The following is a 19,308-nucleotide window of genomic DNA, read 5'->3' as shown; positions in this document are numbered from 1 at the left end:
GCCACTTAAGCTGTTGGCATGGCAGTCAATCCGCTGCTAAGCACAGGCCGAATGTTCGCATAGTCGAAACCCGTTGGTTTTGCGGTGGGACCGCAGACGAACACAGATACACACGCACACACACAGCAGCAGGCAAATTCAGGAAGGCAGCGCTCTAATGTATGCTACATAATTTGCCCAAGGCAGCTGACCATTTGCAAGTGTGCCGAATGTGTGTGGTGCTTTAGGAAGAGCGAACCACTCTAAGTCTGCGGCTTGTTTTATGGTTTGGCACTGCTTTTAACCTTTGCTTAAACCTTAATCAGCCGCTCGCGAAATTCACTGACTAAGGCCAGTGAATGGACTCACTTATGGAAAGCCCTTAACCTACACGCACTAATAAATTACAAGGATACAAGCTTTAATGGTTTAAAGTTATAATATCCCTACAAACTAGTTAACAGATTTAGCTGTAGATTTAAATGTAACGTTTGTCAATTTATTTTAAATTCGAATTTCTTATGTAGTTTCAAGCCGTTAAATCAGAAATACATGTCGGGTCTGGTACAGTTTTCATTTTGGTTTCTGACTTTTTTTTCGGTGTGATGTGGCAATTAAAGCAAAGACTACTGCTCGTTGCCCAAGCAACTCAATTTCCTTTTGCACCGACATCGCAGCACTGCAAATCAATTTTAAGTGCTGCAATTTTCATATTTGCCAACGGCAACGCACAAAAGTATGCAACGCGCAATTTCCGCTCCAAGTATGCACAATGGAATGGAAAGGGGATTGGGCGGTTCGGGGGGTGTTTATGGGGGTACTTCAGGGGGTGGTGGTGCTGCTGCTGCGGAGAAGCACTTGCTGCAAGTGCTCCACTTTATTTTGTTATGCGCCTTCAACGACCAACAAATGAAAAGTCTTTTGGTGTATGTGCAGAGCGAAAAAAATACCGAAAGTTTGTATATAAGTAAGTTTTTTTTAAAATAAAATGCACAATTTTTGTTATTTCTATCAAATAATCTTTAATAATATTGAACTAATCGTATATAGAATCTTTTATGATAAAATATTGTTTATAGATATTATTATATCCTTAATGCTTTGCTGTTTCTTAAAAATGTAATAAATATTAGGGGTAACAGATTCCTCTAATTTTTTCTTTTATATTTTTGAATTTTTAGCTTTAATTAGTGCGAGCTACAATATTTTCCTGTCGTGTACGTCTTGTGTTTACATATTAAATAGGCAATAAAACTGATTCTTCGAAAATGTCACCTTTCTCTTGCAGAGCCATGAGATTCAGAATCTGCAGACGTACACGCAGTACAAGGTGACGGTGCAGGTGTTCAACCCCGAGGGTCTAGGACCGGAGACCACCATTCTGGTGATGACCGACGAAGGAGGTAAGTGCCATTCTGCCATTTGCTGAAGAAACGCAATGCAAATTCCCCGGATTCCCCACATAATCAATAATGCATGCCACATAGTGCTTGCCCCAGGGAATTCAGGCTGTCAGGCATCCAAACGATGGCCCCAAGTCAATAAGTCGATCGAGAAACTATTTTCCACATATCTCGGAACCGCAAAATTCCAAATATTACGGCTTATTGACATGCTAGACAACTGACCAACCCCCGAATGCCAGAAAAAGAAAGTTATGTAGTATATCGTATATCGCAAATCATATGCATTACAAGATCCAGATGCAGCAGCGTCAGAAACAAATTCGCCTTTGTGTGCACTTTTAGTTTTTCCCCCTTCGAGTTTTCATGGATGCGAAGGCACAGCAAGGCAAAGCAACTTTGATATTCGCTCAACCGCAAAATGCCTCCACCATGCAATGAAGCAAACAAATAAAAGTTTAACTCCAGACCAGAGGCTAAGGAAAATATGTTGCAATTTTTCATATTTCTTACCCATTCCCCGGTATTTTCAAGCTTTTCTCGGCAGCTCGGAATCCGCTGCAGACCGCAGTCGGTCTACGAACCGTATTGAAATGGAAGAATACTCGCCCAAACAAATAGAAATACAAAATAAATATTGCTTACTTAAACTTTTGCCATATGCTGCTCAGTCAGCAAAAAAAACTGCCCAGGCATGTCGTTTCTATTTCGGGTTTTTTCCCTTCTCATACCCCTTACTTTGTGAGGTGTTTTTGGGGTATATTGCAATAAAGAAAATGCATTTATATTCTCTAGCTATGACAAATATTTTTGATTTAATATTTATGGACAGGTTAAATTTTTGATTTTGACTATGGCTAAACATATTAAATTTCATGTATATGGATATTTATAATGTTCGTAACAATAAAACAAAATAAAATATATTGAGAAGATATTAAGAAATAATTTCAATAATTTTTCTTTTAACTGAAACATTTTTTAAATGGCTAACATTTAATTTCCAAAAAAAGAAACAATAATATGCTCTTAAGCTATAACTTTCTTTTAATGGCTTAAACCTTATCCAATGATGTGATAAAAATAATTGGCCTCTAAAGCTAAAAAAAAAATCTGATAGACGGGTATCAAATCGTTGAAATGTCCGCCAAATGGCGCACCCTGTTGTGTCCTTCCCTTTTTGTTAGTCCATTGTTATATCCCCCAATTGCTTCGACTCCTGGACCGCCTCGTGGATTTCCGCTGGCAGCGTTTCACTTGGTATCACCAGACGCCGCCGCTGGCGGAAGTGTTGATTCCATAGACGCCGGCCGGCTGAAATTCTGCGGAACGTAAATTATAAGCAGTTGGCCATAAATAAATCGGGGCGGATATAAAATTCCAACGTGTGCGAATTTATCGGAATAGCGGGTTGGCGAGATGGCGGGATACCGGAACGGGGGATTTAATTTCCTGCAGTCAGCTCAAATCTGTTTGCATAAGCGCGCGCCGAGATGTCTTGGCCAAATATGGCGCTCAGCTTGGGAAGTTTTTTAAGCGCGCTAAGACTCGAAACTCTTTTGAAAGTTGCCCAAGAGCTTAGCGGCATAATTAGCATAAAATTCAGCGGAAAATCCTTTGCCAGCGTGAGTGAGCCGAGGGAGTGGCCGGAAACCGAATAAAATCAGATTCGATAAAAAGGAAAATAAGACGGCACTCCCGTATGGATTTGTCTCCCGTGGAGTGAGTATAAGCTGCTTTGGGCGAGAGCAAAAATATAACTCTGAGTCTCTGCGACAGCTGGCATAACTCAGTAATTTCCGAATTTTCCACGTTCTTTTCCATTTTTGTTTGGGATGTGGATGTGCCAAGGTAACCTGGCAGGTGCAGACGGACGTGGCTTTCTGGGGATTTGCAGCGGCTTAGGCAGCAACTTTAACCAAGGCCAAAACCCAGCTCCCAGCTGCTCCAGCTCTGGGCCTAATATATTTCAGTCAATTTCGGGTGGGCGTGGACGATGCGCGTGGCAGTTGATTAATTACCCTCGAATATTTGCCGCACAACAACCGCAAATAGCTGGCAAAACCAAAGACCAAATTTCTGCACTTAAAACAGCGAAAAGCTTTCGATAAGTTGTTAAAAATAATTTTAAAAAAATATATTTAAAAAGGTTTTGAAAAATATATTTAATCCAGAGATACTTAGAAAATATTAATTAAATAATTATTATAATAATAATCTTTTAAAGATTCTCAGACTGTAGATGAATTGAATTTTCAGGCCAAGAGAAAGTAACCAAAGAACTCCGCAACACGACCACATGCGGTGAAAATTATGAAGCCTTGCAGTACGGCTTAGCAGCGGGTCAGGGATCCATAAAATCCGGCAGTTCCTTTGGAGGAGGGCGCTGCTCCATGGATAATGTCCCCAAAAGGAACTCAACGATTGCAAAACAATTCTAGGGCTTCGCCGGGGCTTTGCACTCCGAAGCTCGACAGGCCGTCTTTGATTAGATATTTTCCACTTTCCTCCTTCGGCCGGCCGGCCGGCCGGCCTTTGTTATTGCGTTTTAACTTCTGACATTGGCCCGGGCTTAGAGGGCCCTGAATTGTCTTGTCTTGCTCGCCTCTGCCGGCACGCACTTGGATTTCGTTTTGGCCAAGACTGGGGGCTTGTGGCCGAGAGTGGAGTAGAGTTCTTTCCCTCGTTTTTCCACTGCAGTGCAGACAGCTCAAGGGGCATGTTCTCCTGCCAGACCCCCAAACACTTGTCGCTTTCGAGAAATACAGACGGACAGGCGGACAAACGTAATGGCTTTGTGCCCTGTTTCTTGATAACTTCGTTTCGTTTCGTTTCATTTGTGTGGACATGGCAACACTTGATGGTCTTGGCAACTTTTGACTTTAACGCGTCCTGTTACCTAGAGCCTTGCTCCTCTGACACGGCCTTTGGCACCTTGAGCAGCAGGTCATGTCCTTCGGATCATCGGATGAAGTGAACTGGTTAAGACTGGAGCAAGTCGAGCTGTGTGCAATTTAATTTGACTGCTTCTCAAGGGCGTCTGGCGACTGGCTTCTTAAAATCAAATTTATAATTCAAACAACCTGCAGCTCATAGAAAAACACTTTTAAGCGCCATTTTTACTCTCCCGGCGAATATGTAAAATCAACGCAGCCAAAACAAACGCTCTATTAAACTCGTTGATAGGGATAACTGAAGCAGAAAAGCATCCACACTTAGAAAAATCCAAGCAATCTTTTGAAAAGGGTGTAGATCTAGATATTAGAACACTACATAACTGTTGCGACCCTAAAATAACACTCTTTTAAGATCTTTGCAGCATTAAATTGATAATGTTATAAATTAAAAATATTTTTTAGAGGTACCAACAAACAAATACAATAGAAAATAAATACCAATTATTCCTCAAAACTTAACTTTGGTTAAATAATAATGTTTACTTGGTTTCAAGTTGCATATATATTTAGAGTTTACCAATTTTAATGTGCAGTGCACTTGCAGCTAGTATATCCTTGAAACCCCCTTAGCAATTTATCACCGCCCGTTTGTCACAGTTCTAGGGGGCGTGGCACATGCTGCTGCAGCTAAGAAAATTAATAGACACACGTTCAGATCCACCTGGTACAACAACAACAAAAAAAACTAGCACTTGCATTTGAGGAAATGTTGCCACTCATTTTGAGTGGGGAAACTAAAGTAAATGGAAAATGGGAAATCCATTTGCTGAGATCGCTGACTGTCAAAAGCTTGTGGCCGTCTAACCAGAATCCAGTATCCAGAATCCACCGGCGACTAAGTTTTCCTCAACTTGCAGCTACAAAATTAATTACCTTTGGCTACTTTCAACTAGCTGCGGTTCGGGTTCAGCCGTTTGCATGCACTGAAAACCCTCGCGGAAAACGGTCCCGCCCCCTTTTTTGAAAAACACCGCCCACATCTAAAAGATGGTTCAGTGCATCCGCTGACTGCTTTTAAAGCGCCAGCCGCAAAGCACGGAAAAAAACACAGATAGTGGAGTATAACCCAAAACTCTGGGCACAAGTTTCCTTCGTAGAAAACTGCGGGCGGCTGGCTGGCGGAAGTGACAAGCTGCACTTTTGGGTGGGTGGCAAACTGGGGGTGGGTGGGAAAATTCAGCCACTGCAACAACAACAACGAGAGCAGATAAAACACTGGGGAACAAACTTTCCTTGGCCACAATGAATAGTTAATACACTCGCAGGTAAAATGTGGAGTCTAATTGAGGAGGAAATTGATAGAATATGGCATGTGCTATTTAATGAAACTGGTTCACATCATACTCCTGTTGAATTTTATTGATTACTGAATTTATTGACTCTTTAAATAAACCAAAAAGTTGGGCTTTTTAGATAAATACAATAACAGTCAATGAATGAAAAATAAACTTTAAAAGCAATCAAGCAATCGCATCTTAACACTTCAAATGTAACCAAAGACATTCTGGCTTAAGTCAGTTAAGAAAATCGATGAGAAACATTAAAGCCTTAAGGCTTGTACATATTCCAAAATAAAGCACACACAAAATACTTGTTCACATCTAAAGTTTAAATATTTGGCAAAAAGGCAATGAAAACAATTGTGATTTATTAAGATACAAATACTGAAACAAAGTAAATAAAAAGTGAAAAGTTGCGAGGTGCATTCGTTTAATTATTGCCAACCTATATTCAAATTAAACAATATAAAAAAACCAAAATCCTTACATTAATATAAGAAAAAATTAATATTTAAGTTACAAAATGTAGTATTCTTCCTTAATTAACAAGTAATAATGCTACAAGAAATTGTTAAGCCGATAAATAGTTCAAAAATATAATAGTAGAAGAAAAATGTAAAATTGTTTAATATGCAAATTCAAGCGTCAACCCATTGAGACCAACCTTTATTAGGGTAAGGGTAGAAAGAAGCCCGCAGCAAACAGCGGTAAGACAGTCGGGAGTACTAGAGAAAGGGGCGGGAAAAGGAAGGGGCGGAAAGAACCAGAAGGACGAACCAGCAGCAGGATAAGGTACAACGTGAAAAGTATGTTTTAATAAAAGCGGAAATGAAGCAGCGTTACCGTTATTTCCTGTTTGCGCACAGTTTTGTTTGCGGCAGAAATGAAAACAAAAAAAAAACTGAGTGAAAAAGTAGAAGGAAAAGCGCACTAAGGCCAGCTGCATTTTCACTCCCTGCAAAACCAAAAATGATAAACCGCAAACCACTTAAAAAAGTTCCAGGCATCAGCAACGCAGGCAGCAAAAACTTTTCCTAAATAGACGAAATTAATGAGCAGCAACACTGGGGCTAAGGAAAACCCTGCCACCGGCTCAGATCAGATTCTCAGGTTTCCCAGGAACTTGCACCAAGCAGCATGGGTCACCCAAAAGTCCTTCAGGATGAGATTTTGCAGAATTATCGATTCCGCTTCGGACTTTGGTAACTTTTTAAGGGATAGGATGGGATCGGATTAAAGTCTTTCGACTTTACTGGTTAATATTTGAATTTTGTCTATTTATCATACATTTTAAAAGCACAGAAATAAGAATTTAAATTACAATTTGCATTTGATGAACATAAATGTTTTGAACAATCTTGATAAAACAATTCTTTGAATAGGCGGAGTATGACTTTGATTGTTAGGCCCTTAACCTCATATGGGAATTGGATTCCTGCTCACAATCCCATCTCACCTTTGTGTTTTCCTTATCCTGCTCCACATCTCGGTCTCATAATGTGCACACATATCATTCCAAAAGTGGGTTTCCCTTTCGCCAAATCCGGCTAATAAAACATTTGCAAGCAATCAGAAAGTTTCAGCGCTTTCTGCGATGGATGTCATTGCATGTCTGGGCCGCTCCTCCTTCCACTATACATCGTTCTCGTCTTTCGGCCGCGGGCAGGCGAGCAGTAATGCAAAATGAAAGCCCCGAGATGCTTTCCCCACACTCTGCCCGCTTTCCATTTGCCGAGTTTCGGGGCACTCGAAGACCGGCAGGTCGCCTGCCAAAATGAAATCGAAATGAAATGTTCGGAAAGTTGTTGAAAATGGCATGCGGCGTTGACAAATAATTTCATATCATGTCTGCGCTTTTTGGCAAAGGACGCCCCATCCTGTGCCGCCTTTGATTTTCCTTCTTTCCGCTTTGTCTGCGTAGGATCAATTTCATTTGATTTCGTGCGCCTTTTGCGGGACATGAGACTATGCAACCCATGAGTCTATTAAAGGGACCACCTCAGTCTCAGTCTCAGCTCTTTTCTGAGTATACTCTTCACTGCGAGAAAAGTGTCGTATCATATATATTCAAAATAAACTCATTTCAATGGCATCGCAACATCTAAATACTAAAATTTCCACCTAAAATGTTAATTTAAATTTCATAAATTTAGAATCATGTCTTGGCAACTTTTTTTACTCATGGTTGGTTTTAGTTGTACTAACTTAATTCGATCACAGATTGTTAGTGATCAATTAAGCAACTATCAATTTTAATTGAAAGCTTAAAAACTCAATTTACTTTAACGTATGTACATTTTTTAATGAAAATTCTTAATTTAGTTTTTTTCTCACTGTAATTCACCTGTTTTCTCCCTTTTCCGACGAATCATCCTTGGAAAGTTTTTTTTTGACAAATTCCCAGCTCTCGTTGCGACACACGCTCAATCACTTTTGCCCGGGGCGGATTTTAAAGTCTTTAACTTTTCTTTTGACTTTTTGTATTTTGATCCGGTGAAGGGGAACAATCTTTTTTCCTGTTCGATTTCTTTCCACTTTTTTTGTGTGCAGTTCATAGTCAAAAGAATTGCAATAACAACAAAAGCAAACAGGCAGCCGGCAATCTTTTTGATGGCACCTCAGTATCGCTGCGTGAGTGTGTGTGTGGGCGGTGTGGTATCTGTGTTAGTGTGGGCGTGGCAGCACTCAGGCGTGCGTGTCTGTCACCGTTCATGTTACCCTGCGTGTGTGTGCGTTTTGGCCTGCGGGCTTTTGCCGCTTTTGGCTTCGGCAAAAGTGCAGAAAATTTGTGCAAGTTACGTGCTTGATTACATTTTTCCAAACTTTTTTTCCCTTCCATTTTCCTCCATTCCATTTCGGCCACTGACGGGTGTTCGATAAGGTTAAGGTTCGCATAGTTTGGCTATCACATGTGCAAACACTTTCAAAAAACATGGCCATTAAATTTTGACTACGGTTTATTGGATTTAATTTTTGGTAATTTAAAAGCAAATATTTGCTAGGAGTGTACATAAAATAAAATAAACGATTTTTGTGAAATTTATTTAAAACCAAATTAAAAAAGGCTTAAATTTACATGCTTAGGTGAAATTGTTTGATAAAACATTTTCATTTGGTTGAATATTCCACAAAAAATGTTCTTAAATTAAACCGTTAAATTAAACAAAATAACAAATATTTTAAAACAAGTATTTTTAATTTTTCTGGTTTAAATCACATAAAACATAATAAAAAACAGTCGGAAACTCATGGCTTCCTCTTACAAGTGTACTTCTCAATCCATTTTGCATGCCGAATCCAATGACATATCGATTAATGGATAATAGACCTGACACCTGGGCATCACACAATCGCACACGGAAAGCTTTTAACAAATTGTGGTCGTGTATAATCGGCTTAAATTAAACAAATCTAAGCAATTAAGTGCCTGACAGCCTTAAATCCCTAAAAACGAACGGAAAATGCAAAGCACAAAGCCCGCAATCAAATGGCAAACAAAGTAATCAACCTAGGGCCAAGATTGCATGGCATTGTGCCAGGGATCGGCTTAAATCACATTTTCGAGTTTCGGACAAATTGGGATTGAACGACCAGTCAATAGTTCTCTTCGAGCCGTATCTTTGAATTGAAGTTGTAGAATTGTTGCCTAATTGAAGGTTCTCTGATGATAAACTGACTTGGCCACAGGTTCGATTGGTTAATCAACTCGGAAATGAGTTAAGTTCGTAGTTGCAAGTGGAAGCCGTACCACAGGGCGTATGATCTATTTCGTCTGGCAACTTGTCTCTGTGTTTTGTCCACAGGACACACAACATGTTGCAGTCACGGCTGTCTCCTCATCCACGTCCTTCTGTTCACTCTGTAAAATTAGTTTTGCACTTTGTACATTGTCAGTGGCATTCTTTACATTTCTTGTTTGCCCCGAGCTTGGTCTGCCTGCTGCTCAGTTCCCCGCCCCGATCCTTCGTCCTCCGTCCTGAACTTTCGGCAGCTCTAACTCAGTTAGCCTGCCCAGCTGCGGTCCATGTGTGTCTGTCTTTATATCCGGATTTGTATCTGTGTCTGTGTCGGTCCATCGTCCTGCCGCCACATCTGTGTGGGTGTGAGCCACTCAACTTCAGCCTGTCATGTTGCACATCGTTTCGCTCGGTGCACTGCAAAATATTAGCCCTTAAATCAGAAAATATGTATCTTGTCAATTATAATGTTAAAATGATTAATTAAAAGGTCTAAGAATCATTTATATTGTTGTTATTTATAACAACTCGTAATGTAATTATTATCCGGTTGAAGTTCTATTTAAAATTATTAAAAGCCTAATTATATAACCTTACTTTAAAAAAATTATATTTAAATCCCAATATTTCTTGGTATTTATTCATCAATACATTTATTGTATATACTTAGAACCTAGCTGTAAGTTAAAACAACAATATTTTTGTTGTAGTGTTTTCGAGAGCTTCACGCGACTCTGTATTAGTTTCTGCTGGCGACTTTCACGTGGTTAGTTTGCTTCCGCAGACAAAACTATACACATTTAACGCTAAATGTGCCGACTGCCACAACCCCATTGCCAACGCCCTCACCGCCCGCCCCGCCATTTTGTAAATCAGCTCTGGCCAAAGCTTTGAAATTTATTTAAATGCCCAAAAGCTCGTAATAAAAGAGACGCAGATTTATGCAGCCAGCTGGCATATGGCAAGTGCCAAGTGAGGCCCAAGTAGGCAAAACATTTTGGCCAGGCTCAAAAGCCTTAGCCCATGTGTGTCTGGCACTGATTGCCGCAGATATACACACACATGCATGTGTACACACTTTCATTTGCAGTTTTGGCCCACTCCCCACGCACTTAGCCAAATTGCAGTCGGCTTGGCATCGCTTGGCAAATATCTTCGCGCAGTCGCCATCGCAAAAGCGTTAAAACCGCATTTGCAAACTAACACCAGCGGGACCACACATGCAGAATATTATCCCTTTTACCACGAATTTTCCTCCATTTTTCCCCAGAATTTTCCTTGGCTGCTGCAGCTTTTTGTGCGTTTTTAAAATGTAAATCCTCGGAAATTTTATGCACATTTTCGTTGTTGTTGTTGTTGCTGTTGTTGCTGTTGTTGGTACCGTCCCTGTCTGCTGGCTTATATAAAATTTTGTAAAATTGCATTTACACCACAAACACATTTGCATTTGAAATGCGCATTGTTGTTGTTTTTGTTGTTGCTCGAATTACAACTACAAGAGCACCGATTGCAGGACACCGGAAATGTCCAAGCACAAGAAAAACAGTGGAGCAAAACTCTCTACTCAAAAAAAATTGAAATATATATATCTAGTTTAGTTTTAAAAATAAAGAATTATTAATCATGACTTAAAAAAAGATCTTTCTAAACCAGATTTTCAAACAAGCCTGGTTCCGGAAAATAATAAAAAATGTCATTCACATTTTCAACCAAAACTCAATACAATAATTAAGCATTAAATCAAAACTTGGTCATATCCTAAAAAAAAACAATTTTTTAGCATAACTATATGCTTGCTTTTACCCAAAACTGAACGAAAAGTCTTTTGGAAACGCAAATTTATTTTGGCATAGCAAATGTTTGTCGTATTCCAGTTTTCAAGTAAAACATGGACTAGCAAATAAATACACTGAACAAATGTTTCCCCTTTAGTTCCACCGTTTATCTGCTGAGCTTGTAGTTTTTTGCATTTGTTTAGTCTGCTGCATTTTGTTGTAAATGCCTTGTTGCCTGGAAATCCTGTTTGGCCACATCCTTGGCACACAACATGTCCAGTTCCGCATCTGCAGACGGCTCAGGGCTTGGGCCCCACGAATTTGCAGTCAAAGAGGCATTAATTGAATCACGTTCATTTGTGGGAAAATTATATTGCCGCTTTTGATGTAGCTAAAGACAGAAAACCTTTGACGCACTCCAAAAGGCGAATGGTAATGGGGCTTAGCAACCGACAACTGAGAAACTGTGATTACAGCTTAGGACGCAATTTAATTATAAATAGCGCCAATTAATCAGGGCTTTCTGGCTTGTTGGCCGGCATTAAGCCGGCACAGTGACAATCTGCAATAGCCAAGAATCCTGGTCATTGTCTTCACCTATTTCTCTGGGCGATTCTCCTTCCCCTGCTCGGCCAGTTATCCTGATTTGCAGCCATTGTAGGGACCACGCCCAGCGTTTTGCATAACTAAAGCGCTTGCCAACGGGTTGTTTCTTGTGCTGTAAGTCTCCGCCTGCGTTTCCTGCGTTAATTTGGTTACAGAATTATGGCATGCGGTTGCCCAGCGACATCCTTTGGCGTAAGGTCCGATTATCGCGCTTTTGGTACGTTGTGCTGGAAAAATGTAAGCAAAAATCAAATTCTTTAACTCAGGAATCATTTTAAAGCTACCCAAATAACTCGCTACAAGACACAACTAATCCCGGTGGGAAATTGACCTAAGCTTTGACCTAAATACTGAAAACAAACTATAGTGCACTCTAATTTAATAAAAACCATAAATTCGTGTGCTGGCTGTGTGCTTTCCCATCTGCACCTTGTTATGCATTTAGCCTACAATACCGAAACCCGAAACCGCTGTCAACTCTTTCGAAAAACATCGCCAAAAAGAAAACATTTCGCAGTGAGCAAACATCAAACGACCTTCGCACATATTTCAAACCCAAAATTCTGACAGTAGGGGGTGGCGATGTGGAACGGGGATTTCCGACCGCCAATATATACGAAAAGTTTGTGTTTTTTGCTGCTCCGCTTTTGGGACCGTGCGGGTTTTCCTATGCGGTTCCACCTACGGCGCGTTGAACGCATAAATTTTATTCAATTTCTGTCATTTCACGAAATGAATAAACACATCACGGCGCCTACAACCGAGTGCCACGCCCCGCAGAACCGCACACCGCACCTGAGCCGAGCATCGAACCAAAACCAGACTGGAACCGAAAACCAAACCAAACCAAACCAGACCAAAGACCAAACCAAACCAAACCAGAACAGAACAGAACAGGCTTTCCTGCCTGCATTGTACATTTGCGGTTCTGTGGGAATTTTTGTGCCTGACAAACAGTCAAGTTAATTTTAATAGAGCACCTAAATGTACTTTAAAAAAGATTAACACACAATGTTATTGTAAGCTCTAAATTGTATTTATAGTTACTGCAAAAATTGGTTTTAAAATTTATCAAAACAAGACTGACATTTAAAGTTTAGTTGACCGAAGGCAACTACAATTTAAACTAAATGAAAATATTTTGACGAAATGACTCTAAGTTAAATTTGAAATATAAAAATCACCTTTAAGCCATTCATTGCTGTTATGTTGACCTTAACTGTGACATCGTATGCGTATGTGTATGTGACCGTTTAACCTGAGCGTTACGTATACGCCGCTTGTGCCGCATGGTCAAAAAGCACGCGCCCTAAATAATATTTTCATTTTTCTGCCACTCGAGCAGCGGAAAAGTATTTTTCGCTTAAAGAAGCGCCAGGAAGCGACAACGGATGTGGCCCAAGGAATGCAAATAAAGCAGGAATAAAATAAGGAAAACAGGGTCTTGAGCCGGGCACAAAGAATATGGCCAAGAAGCTGCCAGCAGCCAGTCAAAGCCACAGGACCTGGGGTAGGATGAAAGACATCGGAGCAAGGAAGCCGAGCTAAGTAAATTTTCAAAACATTTTGCTCGTCGTTGCGCTTTTGTCGCATTAGCGTACGTGATAACGTCGTGGAACAACGGTCCCAACAATAGCGGAAAAAACAAGCAGCTAAGGCAACCCATAAGTATGCTAGGATCCAGAACAGCCAAGCACGCATATGTGTGTATAGGTGTACACAGAAAACAAATACATTAAAAATCGACTATGGCACTGCTCAATATAACGATACAATTAAATGGCGAGCAGCGACTGTTTTTACTTATCAATCCGATGAAAGATTTTTTAAGTATATAAGTTTTTGATAATACAAGACTTGTCTTAAATAACTTAAACAACTCATCATTTTGATATTTAAATAGAAAAGCGATATAAATATTATTTTTTTGTCGTTAAAGTAAAAAATTAGATATTACTTCTAGACTTAACTTAAATACTTTACTTGGATAAATTATAATTAGCATTTGATGATAGATACAAGATACATTTTATATATAATTACTTTTTGTCATAAGTGATTGTAATTTGATGCTCCCTGAATTACTTTAACTTTTTACAATCAACAAAGATTTGTTCTTGTAATTGAACTGATATTTATTATGTGGTTCCTACTATAAAAAAGTAATCAATCTATAAAATGTAAAAGCAGATACTTTTTTCTGTGTTTATTTGCATCTTCTTTTTTGCAGACACAGTTCTATTCTTTTTTTTTTTTTTTCCATCTTCGCTGAACGTATTGAATTTGTTTTTATAGTAAAAATAGAACGCCTTCGTGAATAAGAAGAAAAAATACACACTCACCCCGAGGAGCTAAGAAATCCCGATATTATCGGCACAAACATAAACTTGAACGCAAAAGTTTTAAAGTTGGTGGAAAAAAATATTTTCGATTGCTGCAAGTGAAGCTAAAATGCTGCACAAATTTCAGCGAAAATTCCCCATAATTGATGGCTTTGGTTAAGCTGAAAACCCATCGATGCCCCACTTTGAACCACTTGACTGAAGCATTAGAAGAAAGTTTTCAATACGTATATACGTTTATACGAATATACGAAAATATATATCGACAGTCGACGTTCCGCCACAAATCAATGTAAATGGCATGCATACATTACTCATACGCAGTGTGGGGTGCGACGAAGGATTCGAAAACTTGCAGCTAATGATGCTTCAATTGCTGCTTCTTATGAGTTGCAAAACGTTGAATGAATGAGCGCCATTGCATTCAATGGCCCACAAGAGTGTGTATTTTGGGGCGAGTGGTAAGTGTGGAGCCAAAGGAACCCAGGATCTTCAAGTGCAGCAGTCTAAGTAAAAGCCAGCAGTCGAGTCGGAAAAGTGGGTGGGATGAAGACGGTGACGACAACAACAACAACGACGACGACGACGTTGCTGATAATGATGCATGCGGCAAATCAATTTTGTTGTATTATGCCAAAAGTGTGCACAAGTGCAGTACCGGGGAAAAGCGGTTGGGGAAAATGCGGTGGAGAAAATTCTATGCGGGGTGAGCCACATTAGCAATGAAGTTCCACCCAGACGCTCAGCTTTTATGTTGTGCCCTCTGCTCGCTGAATGATTTTCAGCTATTTTTTGTGTGTGTTTTGTTTGGTTTGCTGGCGGGTTTTCCTCTCCCACTGGGTTGCTTTTGTATGTGTAACGCTCCGCAGCCATGCCATTTTTGTGTCCTAATACTTCGGGGGCATGTGGAAAGCTCCGACATCCCTCTACTCCCGTTTTTTTTTTTTTTTCACTCTAAGGCCCTTAAGCGACGCCTCATTCAAGGAGCTACTCCATTGGATGTGTAACAAATGTTGCACTTTCTATAGCTACAGTTTTTACTTGCATTTTCGCTGCTGGCGAATCAGTTACAATGGGTCAAGGAAAAGAAAAATATATACCAGTTATGGGAAAAAAATTTTCGTTGATTCGCAATCCTTGAAACAAATTAATAACATTCCACATTCGTTTGGGATTTATAGCTTTATGTAAGCTAAGATCGATTGGTAGCTCTAAAATGTGATATATTGAACATTTATTTTGTTTGTTCTGGGCTGATGGTTTTCCGCAAAACATAGTGAAACAAAAACTAAATGCATTTACATTTTAATTATTTAAGCAGAAAGCTTAAAATCCCATTTATCGCCAATGCAATCGGTATATTCAAAACATGATTTAATAAATATTCCCGCCATCAATATTTTAACGACCTGTGCTCAAAACTTTTGACAGTAAGTAATAAAGCATTTCATTGAATTTAATATAAATTCCATTAGTTTAGTATAATTAAATTGATTTTTTAACTTCGAATATAGTTTAAACTGGAAGCAATTCAAACAATTCAGTCGTAATTAAAACAAGTTATCAGAACCACATATTAAAACTGTTGTTATTTGTTTATAAAAAATGTATGTTGACAGAACAAAAGTGCAAACAAAAAGATTAACCTTTGTTTAAGGGCAGACAAAATATGTAAAAGCACATACAAATTACAAGATGAAAAATTAAATTTTTATAAAATGAAAAATGAATTGATGTCGTTTGACTTTGAGTTTCATGACTCTTAAACGACTTTATAATCGAAAATTTTTAGACATTGCCAAACTGTTACAACATTTTCATTTTAATCTTATTAAAATGTTACACGCTCCCCCTTCGAAAGCCTCTTTCCTTTTCACTCTATCACTCACTCTGTTGGGCACAATTTGGTATTGAAATAAGTTTTTAAATTAATTTTTTGTTAGCTAAAGTTGGCCAAAGTGAGCTGAACTGGACCCGGCATTCCCCTTCGCAGTTTCCTTCCTCCTTATTTATTATTTTTTGGAAGGAGACTTTTTGGGGGAAATGGGCGTGTGAATAGACCAATTGTGTCCCGTATTGATTGAATCGAGGGGACAGTGCCTGCTTGCCTGCGTGCCTGTGTGTATAAACAGCAATTGTTGGCTATTTGTTGCTGCAAAATTGAAAAACTTTTGCTTTTGCCCAGAAGCCTGCCTGCCGCTGATTGATAGAAATGTTACAGCCAGAAAAAATTGCAATTAAATTATAATTGTTGCCTGACTGCCTCATCGACCCGATTTATTTCGCAAAATAAAATGTAGTACGCCCCTCAAAAAAGTATCTTACGGAAATTCCGAATGCCACAATTGCGTGTTTATTTATAAAAATGCTAGTAGCGCTACCCTAGTGCAACAAAAAATGGCAGAAAAACCCCATTTGCTATTTCCACTCCTCCAGTTTGTCTGTTTGAATTTCGTGTGCATTTCATTTGCCACATTGTTGAAGAGCTTTTAACTGAAACTCCCAACTTTTCTTCCCTTTTGCGCACTACTGCATAAATCACATAAACAACGTTCTCTGATTTCTCGCATATGATATTTGTGATTTCCGTAGATGGAGATGGATAACCATGCAGAGGGTTTCCCAAATAAAACACAACAAAATAACCAAAAGAAGCATTCTGCAAACAAACAGAGTAAAACAAATAAAAGATCCAGATACCAAACGAAACTCATCGTGATGAGCAATAAAAATCAAAATACAATGAGACGAAAGCTGAGTTATAACATTGCCCTTTTGGCCATGATTTGTTATGATTTCTCCTGAGCACTTGCAACATTGCAATGCATTTTATGCTGCCATTAAAATATATTTTTTTCGGGCTTGCTTCCGCATGCTTGTTTCAGGCGTTTCCCTCGTCGAATGCATCTTGATTTTTGCCGTTGATAAAGTTGCCAGGAAAATAATTTAGAACCCTCGACATGTCAGCCCACACACAAGTTAGTTTCGTGTAATCCAGGAGCTCATTGCTTATATCTCTCTGGCCATTTGCCATTTTTATTTCACTTGCCACACTTTTGCCTCCGCCCAGTAAGCTACATTTTTCAATTTACTTGGGGACAGACTCAGACCTAGACCCGCAGAAAAAAAGTCCCGAAAAAAAAAAACAGAGACTGAAAACCCAGGCAGCCGGCAAAACTTCTGAGCTCCCTTCGACGTAAATTTACACATTTTTCTGCCACATTAAGCGGCCCAAGCCGGGCTGGTTCCATTCCAATTGGGTTGAGTTGGGTCGTGTTTCTGCTGGGCAACTCCCTAAAGTGCAATAAACATGCGCGCTACAGTCCCACACATTCGTATATCGACACTTTCGATGGCCTACTTAAATTCTTAAAAGACAAAAACAGAACTAGACTGTATGCGGACAGTTGTCTTAAAGCGTAATTTTAAACTTCAAATATGGCCTGGCTTGCATCATTAAAAAATAGGTTTTTGCCTTTGAAAGGGTCAATATTATATACGAGATATGTTTCATTTAAACCTTGCGCTTTTAATGACCACTTTAAAGAAAATAAAATATATATATATATATATATATATATATAGATGTATATATATATATAGATGTATATATATATATAGATGTATATATATATATATAGATGTATATATATATATATATATATATATATATATATAAATATAGATGTATTGCAGCGAACATACAGGCTTCGTCTTGTTAAACACTTGACGGTTAAGGGCTGCACAAATATTTATTGTGTCATTGATTTTGCAGCTAAGCCGTCGACGGGCTCCAGTTCCCTCGACTTTACTTCGGGTCCATGGCCTTTCCTTTTTCCTTTTCCGTATTTATCCAGAGCACTGCAGTCGGAAGGCAGTGAGAAAGTGGCAGGGCAAATATTAAATATCACCCAGAGGGGATAAGACAGGACACACAGAAAAGTCTGGAGGGCTTGCCAGCTGATTGGATGTGAAATTTAATTCCACACAACAAAATTGAATGGCACACTATCTTTAATTTGGATAATGTTCGATTAGTTTATCTCGTGTTTAATATTTAAATATTATAACATGTTAAAATACATTAAAAATGTACATTTAAGCAGCTAGTAGTATGTATGACTTACAACAAAAAACCATTAAAGATATAATTGAGACCGATTTAAAAACAGACATCGCATTGAAATAAGTTGCTGACTATATTGAGTTGCACTTTTGGCATACCACTAAATTATTTGATTTAATTTTATTGAAATACCAACACTCTTGACTCGTAATTAATTAAAATATACTTTCTCTCTTTCACTTGCAGGTAAGTCGATGCGTGCTGCAGTTTATGCCCGGGTATGTCAATATATCCAGCCAATAATTTGCGTATGACTTGTCAGTGGTTTAATTAAAATGAACTGCAGCATGATGAGTGCACATAGTGCATAGATATAGTACACACCCATAGTATTGAGGGCAATCAAATGTGTAGAGTTTCACCGGACAGCCAATGGCGTGTAAATAAAACTAATCCCGAGTTGAGCGACCGCATAAATCAGCCGCAGATCGAATCGGGAACGGGCAGCCGATCCAGTCAGGCGAATGTAATTATAAATCATCGGTGCTCAGCCACACAAATGCAATATAAAAAGTAGCTGCAGGCCTAATTGGCTTGCCACGAGTGAGAATACACAATTTGCATCAATAATTCATGAAATTAAATAGCTTCCCTTGCCGTTTCGACGGCATGGCACACACAAGGCGGTTGAGGCAGTTGATAGACTCCGCTCTTTTGACAGGTTCATATCACGTCACTCATACGCCCCGTTGCTGCAGCTGTCACATAAAGAGCAGACGACAATTAACATATTTATCCACGTATTTGTTTAGACACATACACGGCAGCCTGACGAGCTGACAACTTCATAATAATAAATTAAAATATTAGCGCTTAATTAAAATTATCAATACACCCAAGCCACGGCGCGATTTGTCATTGAGTTAGCCGAGTTTGAGGGTCCCATCAGCGACATTTACACCCATGTTTCCCACACCCCATGCTTGGCGCATATAACATAACTCAGTTCGCCTTCTGACAGCATTTCGCGTGTTTTTGCGGCCTGGCTTAAAAATAATAAATATTATCTACTAAATCCATATTTATTTAATGGCATTCCCGGGCCGCAAAACACAATTAATTAAGTGCGGGGCTTTATTGTTTATTTAACGCTTCGGCTTCGC

The 19,308-nt window shown here is 39.2% G+C and overlaps 1 protein-coding gene across 3 annotated transcripts in view; it reads left to right on the top strand.

Moving 5' to 3' along the window:
• The window catches only part of LOC128252486 (tyrosine-protein phosphatase 99A), a 116,096-nt gene that overhangs the window by 53,829 nt on the left and 42,959 nt on the right, over nucleotides 1–19,308 (top strand). For all 3 annotated transcript variants that reach the window (XM_052980246.1, XM_052980244.1, XM_052980243.1), the window contains exon 8: nucleotides 1,268–1,382. In XM_052980246.1, coding sequence (XP_052836206.1) covers nucleotides 1,268–1,382 — 115 coding nt within the window. The remainder of the gene's footprint in view (nucleotides 1–1,267; nucleotides 1,383–19,308) is intronic.

This window comes from Drosophila gunungcola, chromosome 3R, assembly GCF_025200985.1.
Source record: "Drosophila gunungcola strain Sukarami chromosome 3R, Dgunungcola_SK_2, whole genome shotgun sequence".
Classification (NCBI taxonomy): domain Eukaryota; kingdom Metazoa; phylum Arthropoda; class Insecta; order Diptera; family Drosophilidae; genus Drosophila; species Drosophila gunungcola.
Note: the sequence above shows the minus strand (reverse complement) of the source record. Positions and strands in the feature narration are given on the sequence as shown.